The sequence below is a fragment of the Penicillium crustosum genome (genome assembly GCF_028827405.1).
Source record: "Penicillium crustosum strain IBT 35664 chromosome Unknown utg000003l_segment0_segment0, whole genome shotgun sequence".
NCBI classification, from domain to species: domain Eukaryota; kingdom Fungi; phylum Ascomycota; class Eurotiomycetes; order Eurotiales; family Aspergillaceae; genus Penicillium; species Penicillium crustosum.
This window is the reverse complement of record NW_026623124.1, coordinates 2,621,575-2,642,507: the sequence shown is the minus strand read 5'-3', so window position 1 is coordinate 2,642,507 and position 20,933 is coordinate 2,621,575. Positions and strand designations below refer to the sequence as shown.

The window sequence follows — 20,933 nt, the reverse complement described above, 5'->3', positions numbered from 1 at the left end:
CGTATATTTATATGTATTTAGTCGATTTCCTATTTAAACTATGGATTTTATACTTTGAAACCTCGAAATATTGATCGAATTCATAAAAGGTGCTGTTGACTTGAACACTTATTAGAGCGATGTATCCAGCCATGGAATGGAGTACTGGAAGCAGAAGCAATAAATGCAAATCCGCATAACTTTGAGGGGGAAAGCAGTCTCTTGACCTTGAAAATCTCCTGCAACTCATGAAACTCATGGCTCTCATATATGTTTGTATGTTTGTACATCGGATTCGATTCAAGCGGGGTATGAATTCTCCACACTCGGATACGTCCCCGATGTACTTCAAAATTCAGAACTTGTTGCCTTTTGGTTTCATTTCCTTTGAATAATTTACTTGCTGACTTGATTTGATAATTAAATCATGGATATCCAAAACGGGACCCTTTGCATCCTAGGTTGTGGTAAGTGCGGAAACCCATTGGCAAAATACATCGACTAACACATCTAGGAAACCTGGGCATTGCTATTCTAGACGGTTTGGCCAATGCATCAGCAGAGAAGTCCAAAGATCTACCATTTGCTCGGTATATTGCATGCGTGCGCAGTGAAAACTCAGAGAAGAGACTATCCGAGCGATTCGCCGAGGCCTTGGACAAAATAAGCATTTCCCGCGGCAACAATGTACAAGCCGTACAAAACGCCGATGTCATTATTCTAGGCGCAGACCCCGCCGATATCGAGACCGTCCTGACGCAACCCGGGCTCCGCGACGCCTTGACAGGCAAGCTTATCATCAGCATTGCCGCCGGCTGGACAAGACAAAAGCTCGAGGCTACAGTCTATGGCAGCGCAACCACTGCCGAGAACACAGCTGGAAGAGCCTGGGTGGTGCGGACATTGCCGAACATCGCAGCCCAGGTGTCTCAATCACTGACGGCTATTGAAACATCGGAGCCGGCGTTGCCCGAACGGTATCTCCAGATAACGACGTCGATCTTCGAGCAAATCGGCAAGGCAGTACACGTTGATCCGAAGTTGATGAATGCTACTACCGCTGTTGGGGGCTCAACGCCCGCTTTCTTCGCTGTGATTTGTGATGCAATGATTGATGCCGCGGTGGCGGTTGGTATGCCACGGGACATGGCTCACACCATGATCTTTCAGTCAATGCAAGGGACGGCAACGATGCTGCAGAGTGGTATCCACCCTGCCCTTTTGAAGGATCAAGGAACATCTCCCGAGGGTTGCACAATTGGCGGATTGATGGTCATGGAAGAGGCTGGTGTGCGTGGGCATGTTGGACGGGCGCTTCGGGAAGCTGTTACTCTGGCTCGTTTGATGGAGACAACACCCCATGTTAATGATACAAGACATTGATCTGCTATTTGGGGAGTAAGCTGAGGGTAGCCTTCAATACTATGCACATATTAAGCATCGTATCCAGTAGGAAAAGAGATATAGTATTTGAAATCGCAATCCATTAAATCTCGGGACCATCACAGATCTCCGCGATATATCATTACCTTTATAGGGTTGAAGATTAATAGTTGGTCACACTATTCAAGTCTCGTATATAGATATGCTTTTTTGAGCGCCCTCATATACACCTAAAAAAGACATACAAAAAGAAAATAACAAGGCCATATAAGCGGCCGATTACAATTCTTGTCTTGTTGTATATGCCTCCAGCGGTGAAAGAAGCAGTGAGATAATATCCAATGAGAGAGTTATAACCAGTGGCATACTTAGTCGCCCGTATATCGCACTACCTCCTCACACATCCCTCGATCGCCTTTTAAGACATGTCAATAAGAAACATGTGCTCGTCAAACTGACCCTACATGGTCACAGCTAAGCCCTGGGTCACCGCGAGTCCGCGACGTACTCGAAGGCTTCAAAAATGCGATCCAAGACCTACCGGCCAATATGGAGTTGAAATCTCAGGCGCCTATGAAACCAATCGGTCAATTTTCCTTATTGTAGGAAAGTCATGGGAGGCGTGGGCCCTCTGGAGTATGGTCCGCCATTTGGAATTCATAGGGACTCCTGACAATAGCCACAGCCGTCTATAGCACAAAGAAATTGACAGTTTCACCCTTCTCTGCTTGGTGCAGCATTGGGTAACCCAAACTCTGTATTCAAATCCTCCGTGAGCTCCAGCTGCTTTATGGGTATACACAGAAGCAACCCGATACCACCAAACGGGATGGAAATCCACCACACCCATCGCAAACTGTCTTGGTACACACTGAGAACTTCCGCCATAAGGTTCGTGGTGTTTTGTAAATTACGCATCAATCCTTCGCTGGCCATGGCATATGCACCTCCATTAGCAAGCTTTACACGCAGAGACACATCACTGACGCGATACAGCAGCTCCTGGACACGTGCGTTGAAGATAGTGGTTGGAACAACAATACCCCATATGCAACCAAAGCTACGCATAAATGCCCAGGTGGAGGTTGCAGTAGCCACATCGGACTCCGGTAGCGATGCCTGAATCGGAGGTAGAGTGCTGGAGAAGATCATACCAGAACCAGCGCCGAAGAGTATCTGGAAGCCAGCCCAGTCGCGAGCAGGTGAATGGTCATCCAGGAGCGAGAAGAGGCCACTAGCGGTAGTGAGTAATATATATCCTAGGAAGTGAAAGATGCGGTATTTTCCAGTTATAGCGATGATAACACCCGTGATGATTCCAAAAGGTGCAATTGCGGCCGTGATAGGAAGCACGTATAACCCGGATTCCGTGGCAGTCGAGCCACGTACAGCCTGGAAATAGATTGGTAGGAAATATCCGACCCAGTATAGCAGGACAGACTGAATAAAAGCAATCCATAGTGCGCATGTCCCTGTTCCACTTGAGAACAACCGGAGGGGAATCGAGGGCTCAACACAGAATCGTGAAACTTGATGTCCGTAGAAAAGGAACATCCCTCCGAGCCCTAGGATAAGAGGGAAAAGGACTCGCCACGAAGACCAGGAATACGTTGTTCCAGCCCAAGTGAGGGCGAGCAAAATCGAGACAACAGCAGCTGTAAGGATAGAATTACCAACGAGGTCCACGCGCTTGAGCCGGTGCCACATGGAGCCATTGTTGCGCGGGTGTCTGACTCGAAGGAATAGCACTAGTAGTAGAAGTGACGCAGCACAAAGAGGTAGGTTGATATAGAAAACCCAACGCCACGAGACATACTGGGCGAATGCGCCACCTAGAACGGGGCCGATCACTGTTCCAACTGCCCACACAGCTGCCATGAGCGCGACATATTTACCTCGCTGGCGAAGGGGGACCAGGTCGCAAATGACGATGTCCACAAGAGTGTTGATACCACCACCTCCGATGCCTTGGATTGTTCTTCCCGCAATAAGAAGTCCAGTGTTCTTCGCACCACCGGCCATGCCACTCCCCAAGGCAAATATGACAACTGAGATGATCAGCATCCATCTCCGACCGAAGATGTTTGCGGTCTGGCCAAATAGTGGGAGGACAACCGTCGATGATAGAATGTATGAATTTGTGATCCACATGTATAGCTCGCCGGCATTAACATCAAGGGCGATTGTGGGGAGGGCGGTTGAGAGAATGGATGTATCGAGGGCCGAGAGGAAAGTCGTCACACATAGTGCTGGGAACACGGCCCAAAAGCGCCATGTCTTCTTTGGGGCGAGACGGTCACTATTGGATTGCGTTGGTATTTCTCCATGGTGTTGATGTTGTTCTTCAGCTGGTGCGCGAAAAGGCTCTTGTACAGCTAGCTCGGTTGTCGGCGATGGCTTTTCCATGGCTTTCCCTTGACTTTCCCCTTGACGGTAAATCTAATTCTGCCATGATATTAATATGTCGTGAAAATGCAATGACATCAGGACGTGACAAGACATTAGTATAGAGCTAGCAGTTGAATTCCGAAACCCGTTCCCCAAACCCGATCCACGGGAGATTGCCGTTAATCTTTTCCCGAAGAAAGTTAGACGCATGTGGCATACGGGCCAGGGGCGATCTGCCAACGCTATTCTGTCTGACAGAATGACTAGCGGCGCTGGGCCACCAATGATATTCTAGAACTAGCAGTCAGTATGGGTCTCAGCAAGGTGGTATCAGCAAAAGTACGAAAGTAGTCTGGGTACAGGGTACGGAGGCTTTGCTGATATTTGCTCAAAAGACCACGGCAAATTAAACCGAGAGGTTGCCAATGCCCCCTATCACGTTTGCATAGCACCCGGGGAATTTCTTGTGATAGATGACTAGTTGATGCCTCTGGGATAACAGTCGACACAGATTTGAGGAGCGTATTTGATTGGTGTTGGAGAGCTATATGTTTTTGGCCCTCATTTACGTGTAGTGGAAGATGTCCTGATATTTCTTTTTTTTTTTTTTTTTTGCCAACAGACTAAGTATATATGCATAGTATGATGGCATTTTGGTGTTTATGAAACCCCCTGGGTAAAAAAGCCGATACTATCAATGGTCCATGGAACACCGTGCTTATGAACGATCACTCGATCCGCAACCATAAATTTGCAACTTTCGATATTGGTGATACGAACGCAGCTCAGGTATTTGATCTTGCTAAACCTATCACGGATGTGTGGACCACAATTGTCACGGCCGCAGACAGAGTGACATGTGAAACGGACACTGTGTACATGTATTTCCGAGAGAAATGAACAAGTGAGATTGCATTTGACATGGATGAGGTTAAGATTTAGCTTCCGGGGTCACTAACATGTGAAAAGCTCCTCCGAGAAGGTAAAATTCACCAATCAGGTTGGTTTGTCTGGCGTAACTGATGGCCTAAGGCATACAGATACAGGTACAAGGCACCAGAGTCACATGACCTTATTATCCCACCTGCTGCCTTAGAGATCAGGCATTTTATAACATCATCCCCCACCTGGGTCCCTCATTTTGGGCCAACAAAAACAGGACACTTCTCCAAGAATCCCGGAGAACGGCTAGGAACAGGAATACTAAATCCGAACTACTTAGTAACTTATCTTAATAGCCGATACCTACAATAATCTGGGCTGACTCATCCTCTAATCCGATTCGTCTATATGAATAATACGAATCAGATAACGCCCCTCGTTTAGTCTCGGCCGTGTTTTCTTGATAATCCATGTGGTTCGGTATCTTTCTTCTTCGGATCACCTCACTTTCTGGTAAATTGAGAGCCAAGTCCCCACTTCGTCATAAATCCCGATGGGCCGATATGTGTAAGCCGTACTATTAAATACCTACTTCCTTCCCTTTTCCCCTCTTCTTCTCGTATCCACAATCTTAACAATCTTAACTTCGATCTCTCTCTCTCTCCCTCCCCCAAATAATCAATCCAATACTCAAAATGGCCACTAAGGGTTTCAACGCTGGCGATGCCTTCCCCCAGGATGTGACCTTCTCGTGAGTCATTGAGTTCCTTCTTTTCAATTGTCTCCCAGCTAACAAGATAACAGTTACATCCCCTGGTCTGAGGAGGCTGGCGAGATCACCTCTTGCGGTATCCCCATCAACTACTACGCCTCCAAGGAGTGGGCTGACAAGAAGGTCATCCTCTTCGCTCTTCCCGGTATGTGACCGCTCTTTCAAAAATTTTCAATTTCCTCCCCCCCTCTTTTCCTGCCGTCTGCAAGGTTCTCACGCTGACCGCAACTCCTCTCTACAGGTGCTTTCACTCCCGTCTGCTCCGCCAACCACGTTCCCGAGTACATCCAGAAGCTCCCCGAGCTCCGCGCCAAGGGTGTCGACCAGGTCGCCGTCCTCGCTTACAACGATGCCTACGTCATGAGCGCCTGGGGCAAGGCCAACGGTGTCACCGGAGATGATATTGTATGTGATCCATCACCCCTCCATTCAACCTCTGCCAATTCCTCAACAAACCCATGGACTCCATTGACTGACTGTCTTTGTTTTTTTTTTCTAGCTCTTCCTCTCCGACCCCGATGCCAAGTTCTCCAAGAGCATCGGCTGGGCTGATGAGGAGGGTCGCACCTACCGCTACGTGATCGTCCTTGACCACGGTAAGGTCATCTACGCCGCCAAGGAGGCCGCCAAGAACAGCCTCGACCTCTCCCGCGCCGAGTCTGTCCTCAAGCAGCTGTAAATTCACTCGTTTGAAAATAGATTTGGGTAAATGGGCTGGCGCATTGTTTCATGGGTGATTGGGGGTCGGACTGCGGTATTTGGGTACAAATATCCAGCACGGTTTCTCCCCTCTGCTTTCAGCGGTTTTCCGAATTTTTAGATCGCCCTGTTACTTGCTCTGTTACCTGAAGAGTGAAATACCTTTAATGAAGCTACGAGTTCATTCTTTCTATTCTTCTCTATTGTCTTTATCCGAGTAAACGGTAGTTGTCTTAAGGTTGATTTGTCGTACAACATAGGTACGGTCTAAGAACTATACCTCGTCGTTTTGATTGGCGCGCCGCTATTATATTGGACTAGTGCTGAAGGCCAGTGCCACTGTCCGTGCTCAACGCCTCGATGGAGATCTAGATCGTCAGCATTTCAATTGCCAAGCATTCAAACTGTATGTAGTGGCATATTCGAACAGAATTAATAGTTTTGAAATAGAATAGTCTACTATGTGGTACTTCGTAGACCTTGCATCAGAATAAATGACACTTGTGATATACAGCCTACTTCACAATGGTCGATTATATGGATAGTGTCAATCGTTGAATTTCACGGATCAAATTATCCAATTAAGTTATTAAAAGTTGAAAGTCCTTCCGAGAAAGCAATGGATATACGCAAACCCATAAAACACCGTTCAACACCAAGCTCGAAAAATCAAGAATCTCTCAATTTCGATGCCATTGTGACAGGTTTATTCTTATTGTGATCTTCTTTCGTCCGCAAGCCACGGCTCAACCCACCGCCGAGACCTCGCGCCAGAGATGCAAACGGCGATGAATCCTGCCACACATCCAAATCGTGTTCGAGTTGGCCAACGCCCTTGGGAAGCAGTGCCTCTTTTCGGGCGGGAGCCAAGCCAACGGGCTCAGATTGTCGGCGATGAGAGTGTTTCGCCTGGACAATACTGTGCTGGGTAATAGGTGCATACTCTTTGGGGCCAGGAGATACTGGTTCCAACAAAGGCATGGGGACATCAACGGTAATGTGCTCGGAACATTGGCAGCCGCATCCTGTTGGACAGGTTGGAAGGGAATTGTGCTGATCTGGGTGGTCGAATGGGCTGTCGAATTTGTCGGCTGGTCGAAGGAACCAACGTTGGTGGCAGTCGAAACAGCTCACATGCCCACAGCTCAGACAAGGAATTAGCATACCGTCGACCACCTCGCCGCAGATAACGCAAGGCAATCTGGTCGGTAGTGGCTGCCGAGGTTTGCAATTAGGGCATCGACGCCCAAATGATTTGCGCTGGTGTCGCTTGGAGGGGGTATTCGGGACTATGGGTTCTTTGTTAAAGATGGAGAGTTGCAACGCGTGACCGCAGCTGGCGCAATGACGCTGGAAGTCAAGAGCTTTGGGGGTTGGCTCCAGCGGTGAGTCTTCCAACGCGGTCTCATCCGAGCCGGTACTGTTCCAGTAATGGCTTGAAGTCAAGTCGTCCACTCGATCAGCCACAGCTCCAATCTTTATCACTTCGCTTTGTTGAACGGGAAGATCCCAAATCGATAATATATTGGCATAAGCAACGCGGTATGACCGATACAACAACTCCTCATCATCTCTGTCGAGAAAAGAGTCTTGCGCAGGTCCATCGCTTTCAAATGCACTTTGGTTCTTGAATGTGACCTTGAATCTTGCATGTGGTGGTGTAGGCTCAGGTGCGTGGTCGCTTTCAGTGTCGGATTGAGCCTGTGACTAGAGAGCAACTGGGGTTAGACGCTATCTCAAAATATGATTGATACTACTCACCGCTTGTCCGGCTGCCACACCAGGGCTGTTTTGAGGGGTCGGCTTTTTCTTGTCCATCCTACTTGTCGGTGGTGACGCAGATGACGGTCCGAATGTGAATGAACGAGATAATGAGGACGCTAACACTGATCCAAACCCAGATCCACTTCGTGCCTGGGATTGCTGGTCAGGCGATGCAGCCATGGAGACATTGTGGCTCGGATGTTTTCGGTGGTCGGCAGCAATGCCTCGTGGACGAGACATGAATGGAGGCGTGGTGCCTGTGGAATGTGGGGGAGTGGAATCGAGACGCCAGATCTCACTAGACGAGCGTGCTGAGGTCTGGGGCGCGGGCATAGCCTGGACCTCTTTGAGGACAGATGAAACCGGCATCGCAACTGGTGGCTTGGTTGGAATTTTCGATGGGATAGGGGAGAAATCCAATGAGAAATCATCTTTCCCGGGTGTCTTTTTAGCTTGCTGATTCTCCAAAAATCCCTCTTGGTTGGCTTCCAGTAGTACACATGAGAGCATTGCCACCATTTGCACATCGCCAATTCGCTCAAAGTGTTCGAAGAGAGCAGGGACAAGCCAATGACTGCCAAGGGGGTGGTCGCCCCAGCGAATAATACTGCCCTTCAAGTCTCTATACAGCCCGTCTTTTCCCAGACCACCAATTCCGCCCCCTTTTTTGTGTGTACGCTTATGCAACAGCCCTGACTCGGGCAAAGTACCGGGACTTTTTCGGACATGCAACACTAACTTTATCAGACCCCAGATTTGGGCCAATTCGTAGCAGCCAGCGTCAAGGGCAACAGCCGCATTATGGGCGCATACATCTGTTCCTTTGCCACAGATGCGATATTGACTCGCCAACTCCCGCTTGACGGGTAACATATCACTCAGATTATGAATCGATATGATATTCTGGGGTGCCTCTGATTTGACTGTGGCTCCACCTCCAGTCGATCGCTGAGAGTTATCCGTTGATCGTGGCCGGTGGATGCCATAGCTGCCGGCACTGCGCCATGTCCGAGGTGCTGGGAAAGGTGTTGGTAGCCCAGAAAGAACGTCAGAGGAGCCCGAGGAGCTCGATGTGTCTGAGTATGACTCGTCCGAATCGTCCGAGGCACCATCATCTGTGCTTGTTATCGTCCCCATACCGCGTGGGCCGGGTGAGCTGGTATGTAATCGGCCGAAGCCTTCAAAGACTTTATCGCCTCTAGACCAACGAGACATCTCTTTGAAACCCATGTTCTCGAATAACTCGGCTGACTTATCCTTCTTTGGTTTCGGCGGGAAGAAGCATATGAGGCGGCCGTCGTTCGCCCAAAGCGCTCCGCATACTTTGGCCACAGGCACCATGACGTTAGCATTGACAGGGCGGAGTAGCTCAGAACTCATTCCCAGCTCTTGGCTCTGGGTCATGCCAACTTCATCCTCGTCGCTAGATTCACCTTCTAGTTCACCATTGATAGGTGACTTGAGGGTATCGCCAGTTTCACCCAATATCCACGCAATGCTGTCCTCCAGGCTACTTTCGCCTAAAAGATACCGCACAGCGCCTTCCAGGCACCCTCGGTTTCGGGACATATAGGTTTCGGCAATTGTGCGCAGCTCGGCGGTGGTTTTAGCAGCCCACTCATCGGTGACAGCTGCCGTCTTTTGGAATGCAAAGGTTGGGATCGCAGTCTTGGGATAGCTCATTGGGAACTTGATGTCGACTTTCAAGAACAAGGAAGCCCCGTCAACACCCCAAGGCCCGTTGAGAGAGATAGAAATCTTTCTTTGTCGAACGTCAACTGAATCAAATGCCACCTTAGTGAACTTTTCACCGACCTGGCTGATTTCATCTCCTAGTGTCTCAATATCCCAGCCTGAGATTTTCACACCGCGCATCCAAGCAATTGGATTTGTGTCCGCTCTTAAATTTGACCTTGGCTGCATGCCAACTCGATCAACATGGCCTCCCTTTATCCAACCCCGGGCGTGAGGAACAGTGATGGCGTTCATCCCAGTGCCTGCCGCAGTATTCTGGTTCTGATTCCCAACAGAGGAAGCCACGTCAACGTCATCGAGATCCAAATCTGAATTCACATCGCGGAAACTCCGATATACGGCACCGAGCCGTGTCACGGTTCGTGTGGAGATAAAGGACTTGCCCTTTTCGTATCCAACGCGCGCCAGAATCTCGGGATCAACTTTGTGCAAACGAAGCTCCCTGTCCGTTCCCCACGTGACAAGTTGATATTCGCGATGGTCAATACCATCCGCTACCCCTCCACGCGGTCTCCACAAGAACTCTTTGACTTGTCCCTTGTGCCCAGGGAAACTATGTACCAAAGGCAAGTCATCCTCTGGACTTGAGCCCTCTCCAGCTCGCCGGCTGTAAAGATGAAGATCATTGTTGCCTCTCTGCGGCATTGCAAGCATACCCCATCCAAACGGTGTATTGCGTGCCCGCCACACGGGGAATGGTGTGTGAATCTGCTTCTCTGGGACATCTGAATCGGTGGTGTAGTCCCAGAACTTGATTGTTCTATCTAAAGAACATGTAACTAGAGCGCCGCGTCGAACACGATTCCAGTCAACTCCATAGATCTTGGTGTTATGTGCTTCAATCGATTTGATTGGATATGCGCCCATGCGGTCATCCCAAATCCGAAGGAACCGGTCATGAGAGCTTGCAATGACATGAGGGTCTTGTCGGTTCCATTTTACCTGGGTTGCACCAGTAAACCAATCCGAGAATGAGACCGCTGGCCGCAACGGAGTACGTAAATCCCAGCAGTGCACAAAGCTGTCCACGGAACAGGTCGCTAGGACATCTGGGTGGAAAGCCGAGAAATTGATGTCGGTAATTGCGCGAGAATGGGCATGAAGCACAATTTCAATGGAGTTCTGCCATGTCTTCATGGCCAAATTCCAGACTAACGCTTTCTGGTTGGATGTACTGACAACCCACTGATCGCGTGCAGCGAATGGCGACCATTGGACATCAGCTACCTCCCATGGTGTGTGGTGAGGGAGATACCGCGGTGGAGAATATGGTGAGTCTAGGTCGATGACATGCAGACCCTCCTTGGACGCTAGAACGACATCCCGTCCACAGGGGGATATTGACATAGAACCCACCGGTTGCTCTACATGAAAGGAGCTGTCCTCTTCAAACGTCGGGCTCTCCATAGCCGACGTCAGAGGCCTCGGTTCCATCGAGCTAGACATGATAACTGTGATTGCCGCTCTGTTTAATTTCCGGTGTTCGTCGGGCCGCGATCTTGCAGGAACCGGGAAGTCAAAGTGCTACCCATGCATATAACGCAAGACCATATGTATTTGGTAGTGATGTACCTATTCCCATTTTCCCCAATGGCATCCGCTATTCTTGTTTCATGGTCGAAGATGACTGCTATATGTTCGACTTGTCGCGAAGACTGGAGAGTTGGGTTGCGATAACACGATAAGGACAAGGGCGTGGCTGGCACTGTGGCTGTGAATGTGGATGTGGCTATCACTGCGGGATTATGACATCACATGATCTCGTATACGGCACGCGAAACAACCCCGCCATGCAGGAGCCCCTCGGCCGGTTACGTCGAGATCTGGATCTGTTTTTTTAGTTGACTTTCCCTTTACCTTTCTCTGTTGGCTTCTTCCGATTACTTATTATAGTCCCACCCAACGTCGAAAGCGTGTGGGTTTCTGGTCTTTTTTAGGAACAGTCTCCTCGTCTGAAATTACTAAACCAGGTCTACTCGCGTGTCGATAAGCTGGTTCGCCATGGCTTTACCCAAGAGAATCATTAAGGAGACGGAACGTCTGATGGCAGAGCCGTAAGCAGCTCATCTCGCTCAAAAAGTCATTTGCATAGTAGCTAACATACTGTGCTTGGGTTACAGTGTTCCAGGCATTAATGCTGTGCCCCATGACGATAACCTCCGCTATTTCGACGTCTCAATTCACGGACCTGCGCAATCTCCATACGAGGGTAGGCTCGCGGTGACATGATCCTCATACCCAATTGAAGTACTAACCTACTTTCTGCAGGTGGTATCTTCCGACTTGAACTCTTCCTACCAGACGACTATCCTATGACCCCACCCAAAATCCGCTTCCTGACCAAGATCTACCACCCCAATATCGATCGTCTAGGTCGCATCTGTTTGGATGTCTTGAAAAGTAAGACAGAATACGATTTGCTCTCAAGCTGCACATATCTAACCATGTTTTTTTTTAGACAATTGGTCACCAGCTCTCCAGATTCGTACGATTCTACTCTCGATTCAAGCACTGCTTGGAGCCCCGAATCCCGACGACCCGCTCGCCAATGACGTTGCCCAGAGATGGAAGGATGATGAACCTGCTGCGATCCAAACAGCAAAGGAGTGGACTCGGACACATGCTATGACCTAAGTCCGTTGGTATTATGTGACCATGAAGTGCAGGACAACCCTTTCTATTTGTGATAGCAGGCATTGAATTCCAAGCGTTTGTTATTGGGCAACCTTATTACTCTGAGTAGGATTTCATTAACTGCTCCTCCCATTACTCTTGTCTCAAGTTATTCTAGCTCTTTTTAGAAGGCGTTGCAGAGAAATAACCTCGTCAGGCGTGTTTAACTTTAATCGGCCGTTTATAACAAACATCATCTAATCTAGTCCAGCCACTTACAGTCCCTGGAGTGCACTGATCATTGTGTTGTTTATCACATGGTTATGGACCTCACCTTGAGGATTGCATGTTTGTCAGCGAGAATAGTCAGCTACTGTTGCCATCTCTTTCCTTGACGAAATAAGACTTATAATCTGATCCGTTTGGCCCAAGATGATATTAGGGGCGTTATACTAAGAACACACCGACGTATTTTTGGATGTCCTTTTTAAATATGTACGAATATGGTAAAGGAGGGCTTAAACTGGCACTCCTACAGAACACATTTTAAGTATACCGAGGGGACTTCATCCATTCCTAATTTTCAACTCAGATAGAAACGGCCATTGAAAAGGAGATGTACTCCAAACGTGTAGGTGTAGACTGAGTTCACATAATTGTATATGAGAATCGTGCTCAAGCCACTCTACCACGAAAAGCTTCCACCTGCATATGTAGTCTAGATTGAAAGGAAATTCGACTTCATCGAGGGCCAGGAGTAATTCGTCAGCGAAAATTCCATGTTCATTGCGTTTTATCGTGGACTTCTCAGAAAAGAAAGGTGAATTCGGTGTAATTTCAAGTATTTTATCATTTGCGCTTATAGCAATTTATAGTTCCAAGCAGAGACTAAATAATAAAATCCAAGGTATGCAATTATCCTGATCAGAGATCATAAACAATCGAAGTATTGGAAGAGAGAGACATATCATGTGACCTTATCGATAAGTCGACCTGGAAAGGGCAGAGGCGGTCACGTGTCGCACTTTAGCGAGCGCCCGCACCACAATTGGGTCAGTAGCATCACCGCGATCCACGATTTACGACAACCACTCAACGCCAACCGACCCCCGTCAGCGCATCTCCATCCGTCAAGATGCGTACTTACGACGACGCCTTCAGCGGCCAGAAGATCTACCCTGGCAAGGTGCGTTTGCAATTCCCGTCGTCGCTTTTGGGAGGAATTTGTGTGCGAGGGAAACAACGGCATCACGGATTCGACATGCACACTTCGATATTTCAATACCGTCACAATTGTCGCTCTCCGTACTAGCCGAACCGCCGCACATGAATTCCGCCGCCTTTTTATTGCTGCTAGAAGCTAATATGTGATCTTCAATGTTTTAGGGCAAGCTGTTCGTCCGTGGCGACAGCAAGATCTTCCGCTTCCAGCGTGGAAAGTCCGAGTCTCTCTTCCTTCAGCGCAAGAACCCCCGCCGCATCGCATGGACTGTTCTCTTCCGTCGCCAGCACCGCAAGGGTATCTCTGAGGTCGGTCGCCCCTCCCCTTGGATTATTGTTAGATTGTGTGGAGGGACAAGAGGCCGAATCGAATGGTGACGCCAACCATGAGACGGAGCAAGAGGAGGAATTATCACGTCACCACCATGATTCAGATCAAATGATGGAAAAATATGCGACTACAGATTACTGACCGGGTTATCTTTTTGGATATATAGGAGGTCGCCAAGAAGCGCACCCGCCGTGTTGTCAAGAACCAGCGTGCCATCGTTGGTGCTTCCCTCGATGTGATCAAGGAGCGCCGCTCCCAGCGCCCCGAGGCCCGTGAGGCTGCTCGCAAGCAGGCCATCAAGGACGCCAAGGAGAAGAAGGCTGCTTCCGCCAGCGCTAAGAAGGCTGAGAAGGCCAAGACCGCCGCTGCCAAGGGCGGTGCCCAGCGCATCCAGAGCAAGCAGGGTGCTAAGGGCTCTGCTCCCAAGGTCGCCGCCAAGTCCCGCTAAATTTCTTTATGAAATAGTTGGGAATGGAGGTGTTCGGATAGGAGCAGTGCTGTGACGGTTGCGATATGATGGAACTTACGGGCACCGGAGCTGGAGTACTGTCTGTGAGGACTGGCCTTGGGCCTTGACCTTGTTTCTGGAAATACTTTATGCAATACAATTTCATGCAGAAAAATGGGAACAAAGGAATCAAAAAATGAATCCCCATGCGAGTATTAAAATTATGTCCTTATCCAACCTCCAGCAATGGAACGTTTCTTGCTTTCCCCTCCTGGGGATTCATGTCCACCAGACCTACCCATGAGTGGTTGGATATGCCTCGGTCGGATATTGTCAACGAAGTAGTCCAGATTCGGCCTCCCGAACTATAATTGAATTTCCTGTTTTGATTTGTTCTAAACCTTGGGCGTTCAATATATGAGAATGAACAGCGACTTTAGCACATGGCTTTTCTCTGGCATTTTCATGACCTAACCGATAAACTGAACTTTCCTGTTCTACCAGATGATGATCTTCCAAGTCGGATAATGATATATATTTGTCATGTCTCATACACATCTATACTTAAACCATCTAGGTCTCCATCCCCGCGATGCATTGGTTTCAAACTCTCGAGAAAGCAGAGATAATACAAACAACATCAATAGTGTTACAATCTAAGATGGGATCGCTGCAGTGACTGGAGCACCATCACCATGACCACATTTGATAAACCAAGCACTTCCCGGCCCTGGGATCTCACCGCAATTGAGTTCCAATCGTAGAGGGTGAATGCAAAATCTTACAAATGCCCCAGTTGCTCCTTGTGATGTGCCAAAAGGCTATGCTAATCACGATTGATTAGGGCCAGGTGCAACCGAACCCCATTCTTTCAAATGCAACAATTGCATGGTTTGCGCAAGTTTATCGTGAACAACGGCGCCTCGCCAAAGCCTCGCCGGACTAAGTGACCCAAATGACCCAAACGCTATATCAAACAACTGGCGTGAACGAGGGAGGAAATGAACAAGAGTCAAGAAACGCTCAGTAATAATGCGCCATCTCGAGGCCAGCGCGCTTGAAGCCACACTTGACATAGAAACCCTCATTGACTTCGGAACAGTCAAGAATGCTCTATAAACGAGTCAGCAATGAACAATAACACAACAGTAGAATCATAGACATGAGAAATATAAGAACACATACCTTGTAGCAGCCAACCTGGGCAGCAACAAAATCCAAAGCCTGAATAATTCTCAAGCCAAGCTTCTTGCCCTGCTGGTTCTTCTCAACGGCAATGTCTTCAATGTGACCAACCATACCGAGCGAATGAATGAACTTGCGCTCAACGATCAGACTGCCGGTTCCGACGACGCGGTCCGCACCATCACAGATCACGAGCATGTAGTACTCATCATTGCGCGAGGTAATCCAGTCGTACCGCTGGTTCCAGGCCTCCTCGGTGATGTCGCCAACGGTTGTCAGCACGCGCAACACGTCCAGGTAGCCGCGATTGTAGTCCGAGCGGCGCATGGGCCGGATGGTGTAGTCTGTTGGCAGGAGAGAGATCACTTCGGGGGAAATGAGGGTGGAGGGGAAGAGGGGGCCGTCGGTGATGGGATCGACAGCAGCGTCCACTTGGGTGACGGTTGAGCTCATAATTGGCTTCGTGGCTTCGGGAATTGTGTTGTTTGCAAGGGCGTGTGCGGTCATTTTGATGGTGAGAGGAGGAGAGTGGAAGTGTTGAAGAGATTGAGGGTCGAGTGCGGGTTGTTTATCAGGGGCCGGGGGTCGCAAGGGAGGTCGGTGGACTTGGATTTGGTATGTTGATTTGTTTGGGTGAACTTTAATATATAATTGAGGGGAGATACGAGAGTTTCGATGTGGAAAAGAAGAAGTTTTCAAGTTGAGAAATAAGTACTTGACTTCCAAAGGTTTCAAAGGTTCAGGTACGGCCCTGCAGGTGAGACACCGCCACTAAGGGGGGCTTTTCTATAAATACACTCCATACCAAGGGACGACTAGTGGATTCTTTTTTTGGTTTCTCACAGGCCATTGTTGGGTATAATCTGCTTATTTCTGTATTAGAAAATCTTAAGGTTATTGAAGGGTACATACCTAGGTATGTATTAGAAGGATCTCAACAACTCCGATCCATGAGTGTTTTTGATCGGCTTGGCGGTCGAAGATGCTATTTATAACACCAAAAGAAGTTAAGATCTACAACATACAAAACTCTATCATATCACAACACCAAGGTGATTAAACATAATATTCTTTTCATTGTACATATCCTATCGGAAATGGTCTATAATATCACAGGACAGCGTTGCTGTTCATTTACTTCAACTCCTTAGGAGCCAGCATCAGCTCGGGGCGGACATACTGGTCGAACTCCTCCGAGCTGAGAGCCTTAAGCTCCATAGCACTCTCCTTCAGAGTAAGGTTCTTCTTGTGAGCGTTCTTAGCCACCTTGGAGGCCATGTCGTAACCAATGACAGGGTTCAGGCAGGTCACGAGCATCAGACTATCATAGAGTTAGAATTTGCGATCAAAAAGTAAGGGGGCGGGGTTTAAGCGCATACCTCTCGTTAAGAAGGGAGTTAATCCGTCCCTCGTTAGCCTCCAGACCCTCCACCAGGTGGGAGCGGAAGCTGTTCATGCCATCAGAGAGAATGCGCACGCTGTGGAGCAGGTTGGCGATCATCACGGGCTTGAAGACGTTAAGCTCGAACTGGCCGTTCATGCCACCGATGGTGGCAGCAACGTGGTTACCCATAACCTGAGCGCAGACCATGGTGAGGGACTCGCACTGGGTGGGGTTGACCTTTCCGGGCATGATAGAAGAGCCGGGCTCGTTCTCGGGCAGGCTCAGCTCGCCCAGGCCGCAACGAGGGCCGGAGCCCAGGTAGCGCACATCCTGGGCAATCTTGAACAGGGAGGCGGCCAGGGTGTTCAGGGAGCCGGAGGCCTCGATGATGGAATCGTGAGCAGCCAGAACCTCGAACTTGTTGGGGGCGGTCTTGAACTCGGTGCCGGTCAGCTTGGTGATCTCAGCAGCGACGGCCTCGTCGAAGCCCTTGAAGGTGTTGAGACCAGTGCCGACAGCGGTACCACCCTGAGCCAAGAAGCGCAGGTGGGGGATAGTAGCCTCGACACGCTCGATGTTACGGTCGAGCTGGGCGACGTAGCCAGAGAACTCCTGGCCAAGAGTAAGAGGAGTGGCGTCCTGCAAGTGGGTACGGCCAATCTTGATGATGTGCTCGAACTTCTCGACCTTCACCTGAAGGGCATCGCGAAGACCCTTGAGCGAAGGCAGAAGGGACTGCTCGAGCTCGATAACGGCAGCGATGTGCATAACGGTGGGGAAGGAGTCGTTGGAGGAGGCGGACATGTTAACGTGGTCGTTGGGGTGAACGGGCTTCTTGGATCCCATGGTACCACCGAGGATCTCAATGGCACGGTTGGAAATGACCTCGTTAGAGTTCATGTTGGACTGGGTGCCGGAACCAGTCTGCCAGACGACCAAAGGGAAGTGGTCCAGCAGCTTGCCTTCAGCGACCTCAGCGGCGGCCTGCTTGATAGCCTCGCCAATCTTGGGGTCTTATGCAAGTCAATAACCTAGCGCGATCGAATTTCCGCAAGAACTTCACATACCAAGGCCGTACTTCATGTTCACTTCAGCAGCAGCACCCTTCAGGATACCAAAGGCCTTGATCACCGGGGCGGGCATACGGTCCTGGGGCTGGTTGATGTCGAAGTTGCCGAGGGAGCTGTATCCATCAGCGACCTTGTTCTTATTTTCCATTGTAGCGTATCGATTTGACGGGGCGTCTTACCGCTGGGTTTGCGCACCCCAGTACTTGTCTCCAGGGACCTATTGAGAAAATCATTAGCTCTATACGGTACCATTGCTGTGCCAATAATCACTCACCTGGATTTCACCAAAGGCATCGCTCTCAGTGCGAGCGTCAACAGACTAGATCACACGCATCAGTTTCTCTGAATTCGTTTGTCCACCACGCTCTCAAGTCAGCATACCATTCTGACGGTAGTTCCAAAGGCTCGCTTGTTGGAGAAAGTGTTCAAAGATTGAAGGCGGGGGAACTGAGCGAATTGACGGGTATTAGAGCTCAGAGACCGGGTAGCAAAGGGCGACAAAATGGTGCGAGCTGCGGGGGTGGCTCTGGCCGCATGTGTCAAGGTGGCCATAGAGCGCACCGCGGCTCGGGAGGAAGTGGGATTCATTGTGTGACAATTGGGTTGTACCAAAGAAGATATACAAAGGCTCACACCAAGCTTCTGAAGCTTCTATGGGGAAGTGAAATCAAGGGTCTCCTTTAAAAGAAAAGTCTCAAATTTGAGGTCAGCTCAACTCTCCGAGTCCCCAGCCGAAATTTCCCGGTATCGGCAGGACCAAAGGGAGACGGGTTATTCGGTAGTGATTCGTGTAATATTCGGTAATTATTAGTAATTTGCGGTAATATCTAGCTTCCGTACTCTGGTATTTATTTATTGACGGGCTGAACTCTCATCCCTTGAGAGCTGCCGCTTCATTGTCGCAATCACCTTCTCATTATATCGCTGACCTCCCTCCAGAATTCCATCAAGTCCAGCAACCAAATGTGGAGCACCTGCAATTCGGTCTATCTCTACAGATACACCAGCAGCTTGAAGCTTAGCTGCATATGCCTCTCCTTCATCGCGCAGCGGATCCAATTCCGCCGTAGACACCAACGCAGGGGCCAAGTTCTGGAAATTAGGGGCGAGAATGGGCGATATCTTCCAATCCTAAACAAATTAGCATCACATTTACAATCATCCCATGTTCGAACTTACCTCATTGGACTCCGCCGGTCGAGGAACTCCTAGAAATTGTCGATGGAAATATGCCATGCGCGCTGCTGGTAACGCTGGCGCAAACTCCATCTCCCGATATGATTCGTAGGGGCAACCTTCGCGGTCAAACTCACCTTCAGGGGTGAAGACACGGTGCAAGTCTGTCACCGGCACAGTCAAGACTTGCAAGCGCAGAGGAATGTTTACATCACGGCAAAGATGGCTGATGACGGCGGAAAGTTGACCTCCAGCTGACGCACCTCCCACTGCGAACCTATCAGGATCTAGATGGAACTCAGTCGCTTTGTGGGAGCGAATCTAGACATTGCGTCATCAGCAGTTGGTTCCCATACAAGGTGGTCGTAGCCCCGGAGATTCCTACCCAATTGAAAGCAGTCCAACAATCATTCACGGGAATAGGATATTTATGCTCGGGAGCCAGTCGATAATCCACGTCAAATGCGACAAGGTCCCCGTTAAGACCATGCACAACTCTCTTGCAGAAATCGTGGTCGTAGGCTAGTCCACCAAACACCCACCCACCACCATGGAAGTTGACATAGGCTGCTCTCCTCTTCGGCTGACCCTGATCGTCAAGCCGGGGTGCTGGCTCAAATATCCGTATGGTAATTTCACCGCCATCAACAGGGCATTTCTGTTCTGTGATGCGGAAAATATCAGGGCCGGGAGCTCGGCCATAGGAAATGGTATATCGGGCAGGGTTCTTGCGGAACTCTTCAATCGGGATCTCATGCGTATGCAGTCGTCCAGCATTAAATGCATTGTAGTATGCGACGTAGATTGGATCATACCGAGGGAGCAGCTCCGGGGGAATGCTATTGTGAAGTGGCTGGACGATGGCTGGAACCTGGAACTTGTGCAATGCAGGATTACCACCTGCTACAGTTTGAGAGGCCATATTAGTATCCAAAAAAAGCACACTGCCTAGTTTGCTTGATGGATTGTTTAAAAAATGGGGCACGGAAGAGGATGTGGTTTGGGACAGGCATTGAAATCCATGTAGTACAGATCGCGGGGTCATTTGGATACATACAAATGTACATACATGTATGTTTCTGCGAACTTCGGTCTATATCCCCTAGATAAGTGTGCACTTAATGTCCGTGTCAGAATATTCCGAGTGTTTTGTGTAGCAAAGTTCTGAGTTCAGGTGTATCTGTCGTCCTTGGCTGCGACTCAATATATATCAAATGATAGGTTGAAACCGTAGCTCGACAAAATCTGACAAGTAATGGTTGGCCGAATAGTCGTTTTCTTTTATATCCTTGGTTCTGCCATGTGCAAGTACACTCCTAGGTGTTCTTAATATATATAACCAGACAGATTAAGCACACCACACAATAAAGGATCTAGCTGTGACTAGGTTTATCTATAGATCCAAAGGAGAAGAATAGGAGCCATACAAAACAATTCATAGATATTGTTGAAGAACAAATAAAAGGATGGGAGGTAAATGTCATCTTGCCTCGATGTATATCTCCATCCACTATATATTGTTGCGCAGCCGACTCTTTCAAGTATCCCCAACAACACACCACGGGCTATCATTAACCCACCTTGAATGGAGTGCTACACAAGCAAAACCCATATTTATCCTTTCGAGTCTATAATGCGCGTCAGCAGACATCCAATGACGTTTCATGCTGATGTTTAGAGTTTAATCCTCCAAAATGAGGTCAATTACCTATCTCAAAGGCTGCTCATCAACCAGCACATAGCTAAACTAGAAGGCTATTGCCGGCTATCTCTTCCTTTGAAGCAAACGAAGATGAAGGCATTGCAAGTTGCGTTCTTTCCAAGCACCCGTGGATCTTGAATTCCGCTACTAAGCGGGACTTCCCGCGGGGCAAAAAGACGGC

At 49.0% G+C, this 20,933-nt stretch overlaps 9 protein-coding genes across 9 annotated transcripts; 4 read left to right on the top strand and 5 right to left on the bottom strand.

Moving 5' to 3' along the window:
- Positions 1 to 406: 406 nt before the first annotated feature.
- N7487_008066 (pyrroline-5-carboxylate reductase family protein) lies at positions 407 to 1,362 on the top strand (the record flags this gene model as incomplete). Its single annotated transcript, XM_056875796.1, has 2 exons — positions 407 to 446; positions 494 to 1,362. 2 exons carry the CDS (start codon positions 407 to 409, stop codon positions 1,360 to 1,362), a joined length of 909 nt encoding a protein of 302 aa, XP_056727984.1.
- Positions 1,363 to 2,076: 714 nt separating this feature from the next.
- N7487_008065 (MDR family MFS transporter) lies at positions 2,077 to 3,768 on the bottom strand (the record flags this gene model as incomplete). The annotated part of the gene is made up of 1 exon (XM_056875795.1): positions 2,077 to 3,768. One exon carries the CDS (start codon positions 3,766 to 3,768, stop codon positions 2,077 to 2,079), a length of 1,692 nt encoding a protein of 563 aa, XP_056727983.1.
- Positions 3,769 to 5,285: 1,517 nt separating this feature from the next.
- N7487_008064 (peroxiredoxin family protein) lies at positions 5,286 to 6,185 on the top strand. Its single transcript, XM_056875794.1, has 4 exons — positions 5,286 to 5,383; positions 5,437 to 5,549; positions 5,646 to 5,809; positions 5,904 to 6,185. The coding sequence occupies exons 1-4, from the start codon at positions 5,328 to 5,330 to the stop codon at positions 6,081 to 6,083; spliced, it is 513 nt and encodes a 170-aa protein (XP_056727982.1). The 5' UTR covers positions 5,286 to 5,327; the 3' UTR covers positions 6,084 to 6,185.
- A 587-nt stretch (positions 6,186 to 6,772) lies between these two features.
- N7487_008063 (Mtc5p) lies at positions 6,773 to 11,068 on the bottom strand (the record flags this gene model as incomplete). The annotated part of the gene is made up of 2 exons (XM_056875793.1): positions 6,773 to 7,810; positions 7,865 to 11,068. The coding sequence occupies 2 exons, from the start codon at positions 11,066 to 11,068 to the stop codon at positions 6,773 to 6,775; spliced, it is 4,242 nt and encodes a 1,413-aa protein (XP_056727981.1).
- Positions 11,069 to 11,623: 555 nt separating this feature from the next.
- N7487_008062 (E2 ubiquitin-conjugating protein UBC13) lies at positions 11,624 to 12,256 on the top strand (the record flags this gene model as incomplete). Its single annotated transcript, XM_056875792.1, has 4 exons — positions 11,624 to 11,676; positions 11,743 to 11,831; positions 11,891 to 12,022; positions 12,081 to 12,256. The coding sequence occupies 4 exons, from the start codon at positions 11,624 to 11,626 to the stop codon at positions 12,254 to 12,256; spliced, it is 450 nt and encodes a 149-aa protein (XP_056727980.1).
- Positions 12,257 to 13,370: 1,114 nt separating this feature from the next.
- N7487_008061 (60S ribosomal protein eL24) lies at positions 13,371 to 14,235 on the top strand (the record flags this gene model as incomplete). The annotated part of the gene is made up of 3 exons (XM_056875791.1): positions 13,371 to 13,421; positions 13,622 to 13,765; positions 13,954 to 14,235. The coding sequence occupies 3 exons, from the start codon at positions 13,371 to 13,373 to the stop codon at positions 14,233 to 14,235; spliced, it is 477 nt and encodes a 158-aa protein (XP_056727979.1).
- Positions 14,236 to 15,063: 828 nt separating this feature from the next.
- gup1 (glucosamine 6-phosphate N-acetyltransferase) lies at positions 15,064 to 15,939 on the bottom strand. Its single transcript, XM_056875790.1, has 2 exons — positions 15,421 to 15,939; positions 15,064 to 15,348 (listed from the first exon to the last, which is right to left on the bottom strand). Exons 1-2 carry the CDS (start codon positions 15,925 to 15,927, stop codon positions 15,259 to 15,261), a joined length of 597 nt encoding a protein of 198 aa, XP_056727978.1. The 5' UTR covers positions 15,928 to 15,939; the 3' UTR covers positions 15,064 to 15,258.
- A 615-nt stretch (positions 15,940 to 16,554) lies between these two features.
- N7487_008059 (class II fumarate hydratase) lies at positions 16,555 to 18,462 on the bottom strand (the record flags this gene model as incomplete). Its single annotated transcript, XM_056875789.1, has 6 exons — positions 16,555 to 16,741; positions 16,800 to 17,817; positions 17,872 to 17,987; positions 18,054 to 18,091; positions 18,149 to 18,193; positions 18,256 to 18,462. The coding sequence occupies 6 exons, from the start codon at positions 18,460 to 18,462 to the stop codon at positions 16,555 to 16,557; spliced, it is 1,611 nt and encodes a 536-aa protein (XP_056727977.1).
- Positions 18,463 to 18,726: 264 nt separating this feature from the next.
- On the bottom strand, positions 18,727 to 19,972 carry N7487_008058 (alpha/beta hydrolase; the record flags this gene model as incomplete). The annotated part of the gene is made up of 3 exons (XM_056875788.1): positions 18,727 to 19,005; positions 19,054 to 19,371; positions 19,436 to 19,972. 3 exons carry the CDS (start codon positions 19,970 to 19,972, stop codon positions 18,727 to 18,729), a joined length of 1,134 nt encoding a protein of 377 aa, XP_056727976.1.
- Between the last annotated feature and the right edge of the window lie 961 nt (positions 19,973 to 20,933).